The 18,416-nt window shown below is 34.5% G+C and overlaps 2 protein-coding genes across 2 annotated transcripts; one reads left to right on the forward strand and one right to left on the reverse strand.

Annotated features, from left to right (window-relative positions):
* The first annotated feature begins 2,265 nt into the window (after window positions 1–2,265).
* On the forward strand, window positions 2,266–13,773 carry LOC132696820 (transforming growth factor-beta-induced protein ig-h3). Its single transcript, XM_060661871.1, has 12 exons — window positions 2,266–2,424; window positions 4,396–4,755; window positions 9,980–10,165; window positions 10,270–10,366; window positions 11,270–11,437; window positions 11,493–11,623; window positions 11,683–11,894; window positions 11,945–12,082; window positions 12,142–12,357; window positions 12,412–12,722; window positions 12,781–13,126; window positions 13,363–13,773. Exons 1-12 carry the CDS (start codon window positions 2,360–2,362, stop codon window positions 13,608–13,610), a joined length of 2,478 nt encoding a protein of 825 aa, XP_060517854.1. The 5' UTR covers window positions 2,266–2,359; the 3' UTR covers window positions 13,611–13,773.
* A 12-nt stretch (window positions 13,774–13,785) lies between these two features.
* Window positions 13,786–17,859, reverse strand: LOC132696319 (uncharacterized). The gene is made up of 7 exons (XM_060661073.1): window positions 17,781–17,859; window positions 17,593–17,721; window positions 17,306–17,539; window positions 17,120–17,252; window positions 16,651–16,907; window positions 16,395–16,601; window positions 13,786–14,279 (listed from the first exon to the last, which is right to left on the reverse strand). Exons 1-7 carry the CDS (start codon window positions 17,857–17,859, stop codon window positions 13,786–13,788), a joined length of 1,533 nt encoding a protein of 510 aa, XP_060517056.1.
* Window positions 17,860–18,416: the final 557 nt, after the last annotated feature.

Raw genomic sequence — 18,416 nt, forward strand, 5'->3', positions numbered from 1 at the left:
GGCTAGTTTGTTTCAACAATCCTTTTTAAAAAATACACTGCGTAAATTATAGTCGGATATTAGTTTTTAAACAGATTTTAAACAAATTAACGTTCTTTGATTCACCATGGTTCCTTGACCTTATGTGATAATGATACAGAAAATAATTTTGCCTTCTCGCGAAACCTAGCTTATTATATTATATTTGTTTATTTGTTAGTAAATAAAAGAAGTGTTATCGATGTTGTTTCATCGCCGCCATCACCAGCGGTTATACGTTTAACAAAAATACTATTCGCATTTGAATTATTTTCTTAAGATGGTGCGAAAATTCCAGAATACATTTTCGAGAACGCGCTAAATCAAGTGCTCCACAAATTACTTTGTTATCGTAAACTGTTAGTGCGGTCCCGAATGTATCAACAATTTATCTGTTTATGTTTTGCCCCAAGCTGTTATCAATATCGAAAGACCGAAGAAAGCATTACTGCATATTTACAAATTGGAATCTTTAGGTCAAGAAATTGTACATGTTTAATTAACTCGTTAAAAATATTAAAAGCAAGTAAATAAAACAAACAACAAAAATTATAGTTATAATAGACACGCGGTTAACTCTTGTACAGTGTATTATACAGTGCATCTTTGAGAACTGTACAACTTTGAGAACTGTTATTGCAAAATGGTGTCTTTGCAAAATTTGGGTGTCAGGTTGATTTTAAAATTGATTTCTTAAGATATTCCGTGTATAGATAATTCCTTATGATTTTTAAAAGATTAAAACTGACTTTGACACATAGATGGATATATCTCTAAGTAATGTTCATTGGTTACTTCATTTTATTGAAATTTACAAAAATTGTACCATAATATTGCTCGCTGACATTTAAAATCAAGTAATGTAAAAATACAAATTTATATTTTGTTAATGTGAAATTTTAATTAAGCCAAATTGAAGAATATTGCTAAGAAAAACTGAAACTTTGTAATTTTCTCCGAAGCACGTCCCAACTAGGATTTAACACTGACCACTCCAAAACAGAAATATCCACATCGTTTAACTATTGTTGAATACTTCTTGCTGTGTGAGGTCTGGCATTGTCATGCATTCTTAATTCTAATGAAATCAACACAAGGGTTAATAGAACTTCCACAATTTCTTCAAAGTAAAGGTATATTACGCAAAACGTTCTAATGGTCTTTGCTATACCCTCTCACGACCATTTGGAGATCGGAGGCTAAATCTCAACTTATTATAAATTAAAATGCGCCTAAATTGATTCCAAAGTGAAGTCGCGGAATTCTCCAAGTAATCATCTAACTGTTCGTTCGGATACGTTGAGCATGATGATGTCGATTTCTGATTCCCACAGCTGTAGAATGATGATTTTGTGGACTTTGAAAGATGATTAAGTAATAATCATGAGCGTTAGTGCCTCGTTGGGGACAATTACAGGTCGCGTAGTGCAAACTCTTCTTCTTCTTATTCTACTATTGACTAAAGTTCTTTTAGGTGGTCGTCCCTGTGATTTTATGACATCTTAGACGTCACATCTCTCTCTCTCTCTCTCTCTTTCTCTCTCCCTTACTTTTTCTCCTTCTATCTCTCTCTTATTCAAAATATGGATCGTAATATCTTCATTTCTAACGTTTCTATTCTCTGTTTTGTTCTTCTTGTATAGGTATAGAAGAACTGTTGTTTTAGCTTGCTTGCTTGCTTTCTTTTTTCATCAACGTAGCCATAGCAGCCTCTGTTTTATGGCTAACGGTGGGCAATTTTGGCGGAGAAAACTTTTAGGAACTTGTTAAGCATGGCAAGACTTTCGACAAGTCTCTTAAATTCGTGATAACAAAGAAATGCATTTTTCATGTCTTTCAATACCATAGACGCTGTAGATTTCGACGTAGAAAGTATCAGCATGGGGTTGGTTAATTGGTAATGTACTCCATTTAATTGTAAATAAAATCAGTTATCGCATCGTTGAAGATTTTTCTTCGCCATCTTTTTGCTTCAAATCATACATTGACATTTAGACTCTTACTATCACGATCACATCTCGCCCAAGTGAAAGAAGAACGTCGGATACAAAATACGCAGGTGGGTACTTTCATTAACGATCCGCTATCTATCACATGTATTGGCACGATATCTCGGACCATCGCCCTGCAGCAACAGTTCTTCGGAAGATGATAAAACAAAAAGATAAACAAACGTAAAAAACGCTGGCCGTAACGGTGATGGGTACCGCCCCACCACCAAAGTCGCGTTTATAAATACAAGCGCCACGGTACGACTTACCAGAGTGTTCGTTTGTGTAAAAGCGCGCTGAAAGGAAGATATAGCTTAATTCTAATAACAGAGACGTTCAGTTGTTGCAAAATGCTGTGGCGAGCATTTTTTGCTAGTGCTTTGCTGATATTGGCAGTGAAGGCAGACCTGTATAGGTAAGTCCCGTCGAAATATTTTTTTCTAGTACCAGAGAGATTAACAACAACATTATTGCCGGACGAAGGGGATGAGAATTTGAGGAATGAACATTTTTCAACTCATTTTTAAGTTGGAGCTTATTTGAAATTTTACTAGTAAATCTTACATTTAAAATTAACCAGATTTGGGCTACCATTTGGCTTATCGTAAATGTCATCATATCCTTTCTTGTAAATGTACTTTCAGTTTTGGTTTGCTATTGGTTTCTTGAAAAGGAGTCTTTATGTCTTTCGGCCTCGAGCTTCTAACATGGTTGTCAGGACATAAAGATAAAAAATTTAAGAGTCGGCTCTATTCCAGAAATTAATTAAAAAAATTAAAAAAAATTAAATGAATTTTCGTTCCGATTAAAATTTTGCACAATTATAACTAATATTCCTTTGTAAATGTTAGACCAAATGCTAAAGCCTTAGTTACTCATAATCTTAACTTTTCTTAAATTTTACCTTAAAATACAAAAAAACATTAACAGTAAATGTGCCTAATTTAAAGTTAATAGGCAAACTAGGATAAAGTTAAGGAACATTTATTTAAAGGAAAATTACACCCTGAAATTGTTGATTTTTTTGACAAACATATATGAACTTTAATATTAATTTCTCAAGTAGAATGGGCCATTAAATTTTTTGCTCGTCATTTACAGACAGCCTGTACAAATAACAAAAAACAAAAATGAGAATTACATGTATTAACACAATAAAATTGTTTGCCGTTGTTCGATAACATTAATTGCAATTTAGAAATATTATTACAATTTTGCGGCCATTTTCGTTCATTTCAGTTTGTGTTTATTTAATTCGGTTTCATCGAATCTACCTTTTAGTTCCTTAAACGTTTCAGGGACAAGTTATTTTTCGTAGATTTTCTCAAGTTAATAATTACGGGTTTGAATTTTTTAAATCTTTTCAATGGGTTATTTATTTATTAGACCAACAGACAAATCAATTAATTAACACAATTAGGAAGCTCGTCAGACCAAATTACACAGACGAGTGACTCTTAATTTATCCGTTAATGATTGTTTTTACTTCGTCATTTTTAAAAACGTCCATTATTGTAGTTTGAACTCGGAAAGTATTCTACCGCTTTATGACTAATATTGTTCTTGTCACGATTAGCATAAAGATTTGAATTTGATAATGAAGGTATACCATCACATTTCCTCCAGTAAATTTGATGACTTCATTGTTCGTGCTTGTAGCGTTAAAATCACCCCTCCCTGGAGATAATATATTCCGCGCATTAAAAGAGAAATAAAACTTCGTTGATTTTTGATATTACAAAATATTTGTTTATTTTATTATTGTTGTATGTTGGAGACGCATAGAAATAAAGTGGTACATAGATAGGTAGAAAAACCAAAAAATTAGTCTCAAAGAAAATTAAAAATAAGCATTAAAACGAAAAAAATTACAGAGTATCTGCAAAGGGTCACACTTTTTTGTAGAACTCTAGTCTAGAATTACCGTCAGTGCAGCTAAGCTTACCTTTTACCCTTACCCTTACTTTAAGTTAGTTTTTAATTATTATGATTAATATGTGTTCGTTTGAGTACATACAACAAAGGCCTCAGAATAAAGCCTTTTAGCATATATCAGAGACTATGTCTGCCATAAGAATCTGTCTCAACCCTTGCTGCTGATATGTTGGGTTTAGATACGTCGAGGAGACTGATTTATTACCTAAGAAAACTTATGCGTTTGTGTCAACGTTTAGATATTAATTTAGAAAAGATCTATTATTTACAATAGTAAAAGGATTATATTAATTACTAGAGAAGTTTTCAAACAGCCCCATGTGCCAAGGCGTTTAGATAACTGCTTCAAAATAACATAGTGCGTGTATCATTTGCATGAGACGAGTGAATCCAAAACCATAATCACCATATGGTCAATCTTTTTCGCCTAACTGTCAATTTTTCTCCTAAGCGATTTAAGTTTCTTCCACAACCCCGATTCCTGGATCTATGAAACACCTCGCTTCGAATCCAGAAGCGCCGGCGCACCGGAAAAAGACAGGGAGCCTTTGGCTCCGGACTACAAGGATCCCGTACCATCTGCGACCGAGCAAAAGCCAGTGCTGAACCCGAAGGAAACCAAAGAGAAACATCCGGTCAATCCCGTAATCCCAGGGGGTGTCATAGACGTAGACGCTAACGGGGGATTCCCCTCCTTCTCTAGCCCTTTCGGCCCGGAGTTTGATTTTCCCGGACTGGGCGGCAAGCAGGGAGGAGTGCTCGGATTCGGCGGACTGTTCGGGATCGACGACAGCAATAGCTGGTGGAAGGGGTAAGTTTTTCGATTAAATTTCGTTTGATGTCTTGAAGGTTTAATATCCAATTAAAAACGTAATTTTAGCGATTATATTTCCACACCGTTTATATGATTGCTAAAGAAGCTCATATAGCAGTCGATTTAACTTGAATTGAATTGTACAGGGTGTTAATTGAAACGAAAACTCGTTTGTTTATTAAGATTAGGCTGCTATTGCAATGTTCTACTTAATTTTTCTTAATACATTAGAATTAACATTGACATTTGTAAAAAAATGTATATTTGAAGGTTTTTTTGAACATGGAATTGATTTTAGTTTCACTGTGACATGTCTAAATTAAAAAATGGGTTCTTATCTACATTTAAGAAAGAAAAAAATGATAAGACATGAATTCCAAAATTAAGCTCCCAGTTACGACCCCAACAGATAGCAAATGAGCTAGTGGAAATATTAAAGATATTCTGCTTCCTTTCTCCCTTCATTGTCCTCAACATTGTGCCAAGTTTATGTTTATAGTTTAGGAATCACACTGTATAATTTTGGGCTTTGTCTACGCTGTTTCAAAAATTCATGTTGTATATTTTTTGCGATTGTGATCATTTTGATTTTTATTCACGCTTAAGTAAAAAGGACGTATATAATTGCTAATAAAGAAATGGATATAGTTAAACAATTGAACATAACACCAAGCTTGCCCGCATATAATCAATTAAAAATTATATTTCGTTCACGAAGTTCAGGAAGTTCACATGGTAATCGATTGAACATCAATTGAAACAAAGGGACGGTTGTTTTTTGGAATTGGGGTGTTGTTAAGTATTGTGTTTAGTTTTTACAATTATGTTTAAATTAATATTGATATTCGTATGAAAATATGTATTTGGAGGTTTTTGTAGCATTCATTTTAATATTACTCTGACCTTACAAATTAGATACATATTTATTAATGTACCAACTAACTATCCATAATAGAAAAACAGATTAAAGAATGAATTCCAAACATAAACCAATACTCACGACCACAGAAAAAAAAATCATTTTATATAACTTCTGATCAATTTTTGTGAATACATTTCGAAAACCAAAAATATCTTACTGCCCTTTTCCATTATTAGTCATTATTTGTGCTGCTCAAGTTCAAATTTATAGGTTAGGTATAATTTTGGCCACCGTTGAAACTGTTTTAAAAACCCACTCTTGTACCTGCAAAACATTGATATATTATTGTCACTGTGATTATTTTGGTTTTGATTCAATATCAAGTACAAGTTAAATAATTAAACACGACTGCCACTTGAATCGTTTAAAAAATATATTCCGTCAAAGTAGTCGACCACAATTCATTAATGTTGTCCCATCAAAACAATTTCTATTTTTTATTTAGTTCAAATAACCATGCAAAAATAACCTCCACTGCGATGATAAATTGGTGCGATTTAACTTTCTATATATGCGCTCTTTCACCCGGCACCAAACCCAAACAATAACACCAAAGTAGGACTCTGTAGGACTTTGAACTTTACGTTTCACAAAATCGCGTTTCGTTCATTTTGTTAATCGACGTGTTCCACATTGGGTTGTCGTACCATCACCCACCCATCCATACCAATGCAGAAAATTTCGTCGGACATTATTTTCTAAAAACGATGTGGATTCTTTTATTTGCGGTCAAAGCGGAACATAATATTTAGATAGTTAAGTAAGCAAAGCAAAGTAAAATCTTTCTCAGTTATAGCTAATTGAAAAGTAAACATAACAAATGAAACATTTATGAATTTACTTACATCATATAAATATGTTATTAAGCAGGTATAGTAAGGAAAAATTTACCCTCATATAATACATTTAATTACTTTAAATTAGAACGTTGCTTGCCTTTCTATGAAACTTTTGTTCTTCAGCAGAAAATGTTTCTAATGTTAAGTAACATTTGAATCAACCAACTTGTCTTCTTTCATTTTCTTTCTGTGACAACTGGTACACTGCCAGAGGTTTGCCCACGAAATGTTAAGCTTAACTTTTCTTTCAACGTTTTTGTTTATATTGCACCGCCACACCGGGGAACAACTCTGTGCTAAATGTTGGATATTGGGCAAAACAAGTAATTTTCCTGTGATAGAAATTATAGTGTTGCATATATATAGGAAATAGCTCATTTCGTTTCAAAAAACTCTTTTCCAAAATTTTCTTTGATCAATATATATGAAATGTGAAAGTGAGAAGTTCCAATCTTTTTAAAATTCAAGAAAAAAAATTAATCTGTATCATATAATATGTAATACATTTATTTATATGTTGGTGGTTATTACCTTATTGGTGAGCTTATACCTATGTAAAAGGTATGTTTTGTTATTAAAAGTTTTTAAAAGCCTTATAAAAAATCCTGCCACATTTTAAGAAAATATCGATTTAATTTGACGCGTATCTTAAAAATCATTTTGTTTGTAAGTACTAAGAATGAATACAAAAATTGCATAATTATCAAGCTGACTTTCATTCAGTTTGTTTTTTGTTTTAGATTTTTTTAATGATATTTTACCTTAATATGTACGGCGAGACCCTTTATAGATATAATGATGGGGGTGGTAGCATAATATGTAAAGAATTTATACTGCAATGATGTCATTACTTAGCTATTATTAATAAACAACAAAGGCAGTAGCTTCTGATCCACTAGAAACCAATTCAAGTTAAAAAATGGACAAGATTCAGCAAGAAATCCAAGTAGTAAGTTTATAGCTTTTAGAATAAGACAGGTACTTATAATTTGTACCCAAATATTTTTTTCAATTCTATTTTAAATGTTAATTTTATAGTTCAATATTAATTCAATATTCAAGTGAATAATTCAATTTTGGTTGTATATGTTTTGATGTATTATTTATTTAAAGTATACTCTATTTGCTTTGGAACTTATAAAAATCCTAATTTAGATTATTCATAATCATCTATTTTATACTTTTCTTGATAACTTTTTTCTCTTTTTAAATAAAGGTACTCTCACTCTGCTAAAGCCAAATAAATGTATTGTGCTTTACATAGGGAACGTTCAAGTTAAAAAATTGTCAAAGGTGGAAATTTACTTTGGGAAAATGCCATTATTTGCGGAATTACGAAGAAACATTTAATTAGAGACACTGCAAACATGTTGGGATAAAGCAACTCTCGTTACTTAACACGAACTCGACGAAACGCCATTAACAAGTACTCGATAACAACCGGCAGCTGATGTGGTTAATGAACTTTTGACAAGAAGTACAGTTGCCAAGTGCAGGTCGTGAAACATCTAGAGGTTCTCTACATCGGTCTTGAAAATTATAGCTTTTGAACGATAGGTGCATACATAGATCCGACTTGGGCTATAAACCCAAGTACCGGATTTAACTGGAAAATGTATTTTAGAAATTTTTTAAACCAGATATTCAAGAATATTAGTTTGACTAGAGTATGGTATATCGATTAAATTATAAAGTAAAACTAACGCTGACTGACAAATAAAAAAGCAAGTGTTCATCAAAAAGTTACACCCACTTTTAAATTGGGTGTATTATTTTAATAAATTTTAATTGCAAATGAGTGAGGTTGAAAGAGTGACAAAGCAATTCCGCATTCGGTTTTTCTTTGGCAACGGCTGCCAATTTACATTGAAAGAATCATCTTGACGCACTCCCATGTGCCGCATCCTTGTCTCAAATTATTCTGAAATTTAACTTATTCTTTAATTAAAACAAAACGTATGGCATTGTGATATTATATGATATTACGATGGATGAGAACTCATGTGATTTCAAATTTGCCTAAATTATTTTTTTTGTTGAAGAAAACCACAAAATATAAAAGGCTGAGAAGAAGTGAGAAGTTCCAAAATTGATACAATTAAAAAAAAACAAAATTTATAAGAATTTTTGTTTTTTTTTAAATTAGGTATTATATTGCTGAGTTTACATCAATATAAAAATACAATGTTTTTTTTTAGATTTAAAGAAATCAAATAAATTACGTTAAAATGTCGGCAAAGGAAAAATGTTTATACTGCAGGGTTTTAAAAGATACAGGTTGTGAATTCAAATTTCTGTCCATACTTTTACAGTTTTGGTTAGATTCGCCTCTCGAGTGTAATGTTAATTTATTTATTTTTGTGCTTTTTAGGATACAAAATAACACAACAATATTATCTTAAGAATAAGCAGAATATTAACTGCATATAGCATTATCATAGCATAGCATTGTTACCAACAAAGGAAAGAAAAAAATCCAAAAATCTCATTAAACACAGCAACCGCGTTCAGTGGTCATTTTTCAAAAGATCGATGAGAGCACGAATTTCCTGACCAATTTATTTTGATTTATTCTTTTCAGTACTTTTATTTAAGATAAGAATGTCAAAAATATTTTTGATGATTAGGAATGCTCCCTAAAATGACCTCCCTTTCCTTAAATGACACACCTGTTATTTTTGTGAATTTTTTGAATGTTTACGAGACAATAAAAATATAAAAAGGTCATATTTTTAAAGTAAGGAGGAAAAACTTGTTTGTATGATAATTATAATTTTATATTTTTACAATCAGTATTAAAAAATTCCGATATAACTGCTTTATTTTATTTAGGAAATGCTCAAATTAAACTCCACCGACTGGCACACAAGCTTCATAGCGTATTAAAATTTCTTCAGAGCAAACTCTAGTATGTTAAGATTATTACGTTTTTATATATCCTGATTGTAGGGAAAAGGAGTACATTTATTTTGTAGTCTTTCAATCATTTGAAAAATTGAAAAGTTTTAAAAACATACATTTATTTAAGAAAAAAAGTTGGTTGTGCTTTTTTTAAGAATGTTTTTTTTTGTTTTTTTCTTTTTTCGTAAAAAATAGTTTTTAAAATTCCTGTTTGTGTGCTGTTATTTGTATGACACCCTGTATATAAATAGCCGAGCCTTGTTCTGTAAAGAAGCTTATAATTTTAATGCAGCGGCTTCCGGATAATTTTTTATTAATTTGCGTTTCAAATTTGATAAAAAAAGTCATGTAGTTTTGATAAAATGTTGCTTATCGCGATTTCATCATAATTTTAGATTAATAAAAAATGTGACTTATTTTTAGTTCACTCAAGGTCGTGGTGTGTTTTTTCTGACTTTCCGTTGCCTACTCGGATAGTTTTTGCATTCGGCAACGACCTCTTAAAATCGGGGTCATATTGTCAGGGTCTCTTTTAAGAAAACTTCATTTTTTGTTGCAGAAAAAACGTTTGCATAGAGAGGGAAGAGAGTACGGACGATGATAACGACGACAAAGATGAGTCGCCTGAAATCGAAAAGAAGAATAACTCGGAAGTCACCACCCACAGGGAACCCAACTTCTTCTCCACGTCGATACGCCTCTCCAACTGCTTTGAGTCGGAAAACAAATACGAGTGCACCACGAAGTAAGAATTTAAACGCGAATTTCGCGTAATCGTTGTAATTAACTTATTCTGACAGGATAAGTGCTCCTAACGCGTTTGTAACTGGGTAATTGTACATTTTACAGAATAAACAACCATGGCGTGGTCAAAACCTTCACGGTCCGCTACAAGTGTTGTTATGGGTTCAAAAGATTGCCCGATTCCAACGGATGTACCAAACAGGTGGGTCGAGCTTGCGAATGCAATGTAAAATTTACCAAGTATAGTCGCCCCCGGATTGTAAGAGAGTAATGAAGATGTGTTAGTGAACTTGGACCGTAATTGTCTATTTAGGTCAATAATTGAAACACTCTTATTAATTTTAAGAACCATACATTTTATATCTTTGAACGTGATATGTAAAAGTGAAGAAAAAGCAGACAAGTTATCTCCTATAAATTTCAGCTTCTGTGATAATGTGTAAGTATTGTTACAAAATACTCAAAATAAGCTTTGAAATTTGACGATCTGCTGGTCAGTTCAGTTCAATCACATTTTATCTAGAATTTATAATTTACTATATTTTCTCGGCGATATCATATACGAGAAAGCTACGTGTTCTCCAATGCACCTACTTTAAGTCGACTTTTAAATAATCAGAAGAATTATTCGTTTCTAATTAACCGAACTAGACAAACGGGAATAATTTTTTTTTGACTAGATCCGCATTATTAAAACTAGTTTTACTTCAAAATTGATCTGCAATTAAGGGTACCAAATCTATATTAGGGCACAGTTTGAAAGCAACTAAATATTAATTAGGATTTTAAAATATATATGAGTGTTTTTATATACCCACGTACAGTTTGATCCACAAATCACAGAAGTTGGCTACTTCCTCTTTGCCCTTTTCTATTTACCTTAATATCGTCTTATGGACGCTGTTATACGTTAACAAATAAAATTGATCTTGATTGCTATACAATATTTTAAGAGCTTCAATGTCATAAAGAATTTAATTTGGTATCCGGAACTACATCGTATAATTTCCATTTCCCAAATGAAATAAGTTCACTCCTTATGGCTGGTTTGGTTAGTCATGGTAATTGAAAACCGTACCCTAATTTATTCTTTCAACATTGTTAGGTGGACCTGAAACCAATTCTGCAAACTTTGGAAGACTTGAAGCTTGACGAATTCCGAAATCTGATCCGCTCGAGCAACTTGGACGGCAAATTTGAAGAAGGAAACTTCACCCTATTCGTACCGAGCGACGACGCCGTTCATGATTACAGCGAAAAAATCAACGAAGTGGTAAGGTGATTATTGTGCATCTTGAATTCATTAAACGAATGTAAACTATGCGCAGAACAACGTGGAAATGGCACGGAGACGCAGAGCCGTCAGCAACGCCCTCTCCTCTAAGGATTTGGTACTGAGTCATTCGAGTGAAGGTTTCATTGAACTGACTGACTTGGACAACGAACAGCTCCTTGAAAGGTAAGACTCACCCCCGAGGTGGCAATTAGAGTTGGTTTTTTTAAATATCCAATTTAAAGCGAGGACGGTCAGAAGAGTCCGATACGGATCAACATTTACCCGACACACAGCTACGAGAAAATGCTGACGGCAAACTGCGCTAGAGTGAAAAAGGGCAATATTTTGGCAGACAACGGCATAGTTCATATATTGGATCGCGTCGTTCCTCCGGCTAGCGAAGATTTGTTGAAAATCATCGGCAGTCATCCAAAACTGACCTTCCTCAGACAAAGTAGGTAATTATTTTTCGTTTTAAAGCAGGATAAAATATATTTGTTTCAGTCCTGGAAAAGACGGATATCCCCACACGGTTGAAGCCAGACGGCCACTATACAATTTTTGCGCCAACAGACGATGCTTTCAATAAGGTCGATGAAAATCAAAGGCAGAAGTTCCTCAACGGTGGAGGTTGCGCATCGAGTGAGTTTAGGCAGGCAAAATGAGGAAATGATTAAAGTAAACGGACTTGCTTTTATTAGATATCTTGAAACACCACATCGTAGCTCACACGGTATGCTCCACTGCTATAATCGGGAACGCGACTACCCACAACGTTGAAGGTTCCGTCTTAAATATGGAAAGGACCATGGACGATGAGCTGATCTTCGAAGGAAAGGCCAAAATTATTGAATCCGACGTGATTGGCACCAACGGGGTGATTCATCTGATCGATAACCTCATCGTTCCAGAATCAGGTAAAAATTATTTAGTTTATTAGTTTGATTCCAGTTAAAACTCTTCCTCCGCAGGCCAGTATATCGAGAACGTCCTCAAAGCGCACAACTTCTCCAAATTCCAAGAGCTGGTCGAAAAGGCCGGATTAACAGAGGAACTTAATGATTTGGAGAACGGTACCGTATTCGTCCCGTTCAACAAAGCCTTCGAAAACCCGGAAGCGCAGAAACTGCTGGAGGAAATAGGCAACGACCAGGAAAAGCTCAAAGATTTGGTCAGGTATCACGCAGTTGAAGGCCAGATGGCGTCGTGCGATATGAAAAACAATCTCAAGCTGGCCACCAGAGATAACGGCAAGGAGCTTCGACTCAACCTATACTCAACGGTAAGAGAGGTTCTCTAGGAGACACCATGAACTCGCAATTTTTACGGGGCAATTGCAGCTACCGCTATTCACCAACGTGATCAACAGAGCAACAATCAACTGCGCGAGGATGATCGGTTTCGATGAGAAAACATGCGGTTCTATGGTGCATGAAGTCAACCAAGTGCTGATACCGCCCACCAAAACGATTTACGAGTTGATTAGCGACGACGAGAGGTACTCAACTTTGAGGCAACTGCTGCAAGGTACTGAAGTCGAAACGATTCTTCGAGAAGATAATCGCTCGATCACGTTCTTGGCACCCACCGACGAGACGTTCGCCGCGTTGGACGAGGACGACAGGAAGCAATTATTGGAGAATAAGGAAAAGGCGGAGGAAGTTTTGAAAACTCACGTTCTTACAGGTAAGCCGGCGTCGGTTATTGATGAATCGAACTTGCTGACGCTTCGCCAATCATCCTGTTTGCTTCTTCGGAGCTTAACTGAAACTAATATTTACACGGGATGATTGGTGAAACGTCAGCAAGTTCGATTCATCAACAACAAAAGTTTTGTAAATAGTATTACAGTAGCCTGCAGAAGTTCTTTGAAAAGTTTGGGTCGTATTTTCTATATAAATGGTATATTAACTTTTTTGCAGAGGTCCTCTGTTGTTCTGGCGTGGGTCCGAATACGTGGGGTTTCAACAGCTTCATCCCCACTCTGGGTTCGCAGAAAGTCGAAGTCGGTAGGATGGGAAGCCAAGTGCGCATAAACAGGGCTGTGGTGACGAGCTGCGACAATTTAGCCACAAACGGTGTGCTGCACACCATCAACAAAGTGCTGGCACCCAAAAAGACGTCCACCATCTCTACAATCGGTGGAGGGTTCTTCTTATTCGACCTCTAAAACGAGGCCCGAGAGTGATATTCAAAGTGTGACTGACTTTTTGTACTTTTTATTCGTTATACATTTAGGTCTTACGTAGTCGATAGAACAGAGTTTGCTATTATTTATTGATGTTTATGATTTATTTTGTAGCGATTAGTGAGAATTAAATTAAATTTCGTAATGGGTATTTTATTTACAAATACAGCAGCGCGTTCGATATGTTGTAAATGCAGGGTCTCGTAAAATTACTATATGAGGCAGCAGCGTTTTTAAAATTCAGAAAAGTCGTTATTAAAGTAGCTATAAAGCTACCGAGTATAACGATAACGCAAACAATAATCTCGAAATTTTTGTCGATGCATTTAATGTCGCTGATATCAAAGGTGGACTTGAATTCTTCTCTGAATTTGTGCTCGTAGTACTTCGCCAAATTCAACGAGGTCTCCTCCTCAGACTCTTCCGATAGCACTACGTTGGTGAACGATGCTGAAACCAGTGCGTCTTCGTGGTTTTTATGCAAGTGAAGAATTTTTATGTAAAACACGGGAGGCAGTATGAACACCAACGGCCCGGTCAGAGTGCCGCCAATTAAGGACATGACCAGATCAAATCTGGGCACGGATTCTGCTATTACTATGGCGAAAATCGTCAAGATGGTCCTCAAAACGCACCTCTTGTAGTTGAATTCTGAAACATCTCGACGTCGAGTTATATACAAAAGGGGTTCTTTTAATATGAAGGTTTTGGTAGTAATTTCAATAATCCATAGTCCTTTAAACAAAAAAAGAAAATTTTATATATATTTTTATATAATGCTTGAATTATTACTGGTTTGAGGTTATTGAATTATAGCAAAATTCTTTATTTTAAATGCATACAAATTTATAAATTATTTCATATCAAAAAAATGTATATTCTCATATATGAAATAACTGACATGAATATAATGACTTTGATATTTATTTATGTTTATTATTTGTTGTTTAGATTTTATTAAATTGATGGTTTATTTTTAGCGCTATTATTATAAAACTTAAATCACTAATATAGTTTCTACACAATTAAATTTATAGTTTGCTAAATTTTCGTGTTTATGTAAAGCAATTGATGCTTTTGTGGTATATTTATGTCCATTTATACAATTTTCTAAAATTAGGCTTGTCATTCCCGTATATCTTGGGGCATTTTAAGCAAGGCGTTGAATATATATGATTTCTTTTTAACTGGAATTCTACCTTTTAATGGATTGAAAATTGTAAAATATCAAGCAATAATAAAATTGACCAGAAATATGAAGACAAAAAAAAGAAATTATATGTTTTTATACAGTGAACTGCTAAAATATAGAACAAATTGATTTCAAAATCAGGTATTGGATTTCATGCAAAATATTCGTACACGTCCATGCAGTAAATAAAAAATATTCAGAGTAGATCAAAATTTATTTTAAATACATTTTCCAATGCTGTGTCAAATTTATGTCTCTGACTTAAACAGAAATTTAATTTTGCTGAGTAGCCAGTACCAGGAAAGTTTTCAACTTGTCACAATTACATTTCTGTCAGTAAAGAAAGTGAATATGAAATTAAACCCAGAGAATTAAAAGTTTAATTTTATTGGATATGGAGACCAAATGATTACTCAAGAAGTTTGTAATTTGTTTAAAATCAAATATTCAGAAAGACCTATTACAAGATCCACAGTGACTAATATTTACTGGGAGAAAATTTATAGAAAAAATCGCCAGGTCAGTTTAATAGAAGATGGTAACCAACAGTTTTGTACCTATTAAGGGAAGAAAAGTATCATCCGTACAAGATTACATTACTACAGGAGCTGAACGACAATGATCCCGACCTCAGGTTACAATTTTGGAAACTATGATGGAAATGTTTTTCTTAAATCCATTTTTTTTGTTATAGAAAAAAATTTTTTTTAATGTTACGATAAATAAACAAAATTGTAGTTATTGAAATACAAACCATTTCTATCGCAATTTCTTCCCAAATCTAAACCATGCTAAAATATGCCCAAATTAGTACAACAGGCCCCATTTTGCTCTATAAATGCCTGAATATTTAAATCCGGTATTTCCTGGAGAGTGGACTGATAGAAGGCGATCAAAGTGTATAAGGAAAAACCACAAAATTTAGATAAATAAAAATTTGGAATTAGACGCGAAATAAGGCAAATTATGAAAATATACTGAGAAATCGATTAGCATATTATCAATAAGTTAATGCCGGGCATTTTCAAAACCTAATAAAATAATGCCTCAATAATGTTTACTGCAAAAAAAAAGCTCTAGTAATCTAGTAACAATTTTCTTTTCGCTTAATTGCATTCTTTTTTAGAATTTACTTTAATTTTTTTCTGGAAAAGAGAGTTATACCTGAAGGTAATTTGATGGGTAATTTCTCAATATGCCCAATTTACTGTAGACAAACAGGCAGTATTTTTGGATATTAATTAGGTGTGACCTAGATGAAAAGAGATATTTTGAATTATTTTTTAATATGAGTTTGTCGCATCAAAAGTAGCCAAGAAAGTCTGTGGCATTTTGCAACAGCATTAAATTTGAAAAAAAGTAGCGGCCTACCATTGTTTGAACAAAGGAACCTAATAATGCAGTTGCAGTTGACCTTATTAAAAAAAATTGTGAACTTACAAACCTTTAAAAATTTGGATGTCTCGTATGCACAGATTCAAAAGAATGCGAAAGATACTGCTATTTAAAACTCTACTCAAAGACTAAAATAAAAATTTTATCGCCTCCAACAAAAAAGCGGAGTCAAATGTTACCTGGTGATATGTTTAAGCAGTCCTCCATGTGTTGATAGAGGGCGCTATTACTAACCGCGGAAGTAAGACACAGCTGTAGGGCTACGAGCCCGGCAGCTAGATGCAGAGGTGCAGAGCTGGTTAAAGTTTCCAGAATACTTGGCTGAGTCGTTGTGCCAAACTTAGCGACTGTAATGGCGGCGATCACACCGAACATTGACAACGAAGCTATAATGAAAGCACCCGGTAATGTGTGGGATCTGAATCGAAGAGTTACCAAGAAATGCCCACGTAACAGCGAGGTGCAGTTTCGATTTGTCATACATGTCCATCTGAATTGTTAAAACCGTGGGATGGACATCAAACTGGAACGCAACTATGCCGTATGCTAACAGAAGCGTCTGCCATAATGGTAAGTTCGTCTCGAAACTTGCGGGAGTTTCCGGGTTGGATGCGCCAGGGGTGAGAAGCAGGCAACCGCATATGAGCAGGAACACCGTGGATACGATCAGAACGGATACGGTACAAAGAACCCTAAAATAACGAAGATCAGAATGAAAGCAGAAGCTGTGATGGGTTCTCTAATCGTTGTTATATTGTCTCAGCTTCAATTAGAGTTTCTAAACTCTGTTTTACTTTTCTACGATCCGCATAATACCAAGAACAGAACTTTCACAAAATTGCTTTTTTTTGTTATTAACTGAGACAACACAAAAAAGTGCCAAAAATTGTGTAGATTCCCTTACTTCATGTCTTTGGGGCTTCCGATCCACAAAACGGGGCATAGCAATGTACCCAGGACTAGTATCCAGTAACAAAAGGAAACATCGAAAGTGCCTTCTGTCAATCGCTGTCCCAACAGTTGGAGATTTTGCGAGGCTATACAGTCCATATTCGAACGAATACATTATTAGGGAGTTACGGTTGCTTACCTACAATGAGGTTGGGAATACCGCCGCTAAATACCGTAAGGTCCACCAGAACAGTGACGTAACGGGATGAATGCTTCCCGAAAGCTAGTTCAGCCAACGCGGAATAAGGATATCGATTGCCTCGGTTAATGTTGGGACAAATCTGTTCCGCCATTTTCCAACATTTCCCCAATAATATCGCTGTATACATTTGGACGGAACACACCAGAACAATGACAAAAATTCCGTAAAATCCTAAAAGTTGTTTCGAAAGGATCGATGGTAAGATTGAACGGTCGCAGACTTACCGCAATCGATGATGGTTTTAGGTAATGTGATGAGAGGAAACACCCCGAATACATCTACTATACAAATGGCTGAAAATAGCACAGAAAGGCCATCTCGACTAGTTGATCTCCCCAATAGCCTACTGCGTTCTGTTGAGTGCATAATAAAGCAGACTATAATGTTTTATCGCATATTTTGCAGACGTGACCGCGCTTGAGAGGTTTCGCCTGTTCCTGTGGCGGATTTAGTTTCACGGCTTGTATCGAGTTTCTGTTACGGATGTCCATTCGAAGTATAAGACATTGATCTGTGCCAAAAGCCCTTCTATAAATTGCTTACATGATGAAGGTCCATTTAACATGTCAATAAATAAGAACAAAAATTTATTCAGATTTTAACGAGAATGTGTTCGTGTCTTTATTAAATGTTTCATTTAACTCTAACTGCTGCTATATACAATGCCCGCGAAAATGATGAAATTTGGCACGTACGTATCTAATTAAATATCTCAAAAGGGGCCATTTTAAGTATTTTTTTAATGGTAAGGGGAGTTCTGTGATACCTCTTTCTAAACGTCTTTTCACGTTCTATTTGCATATCTATTTTGAAAACATTTGATTCGTCCGCTTGGTTTGTTGACAGTGGCGTATTGAGAATAAAAGAATTAAATTGAGCTATTTTTTGGGTAAAGCTAATTTGAACCGTTATGTTTGATTGTGTCTGTGTGACAGTTTATGATAAGTATCCTAGTTATATCAATTCCAAAGAAATAAGCAAAAGCGTCATCTACATATCTATGTTATCAAAGGAAATTTTTACTCAAGGAATGTTCTGGTTTTTTCAA

This window comes from Cylas formicarius, unplaced genomic scaffold (genome assembly GCF_029955315.1).
Source record: "Cylas formicarius isolate icCylForm1 unplaced genomic scaffold, icCylForm1.1 PGA_scaffold_1__22_contigs__length_36826433, whole genome shotgun sequence".
In the NCBI taxonomy this organism is placed as follows: domain Eukaryota; kingdom Metazoa; phylum Arthropoda; class Insecta; order Coleoptera; family Brentidae; genus Cylas; species Cylas formicarius.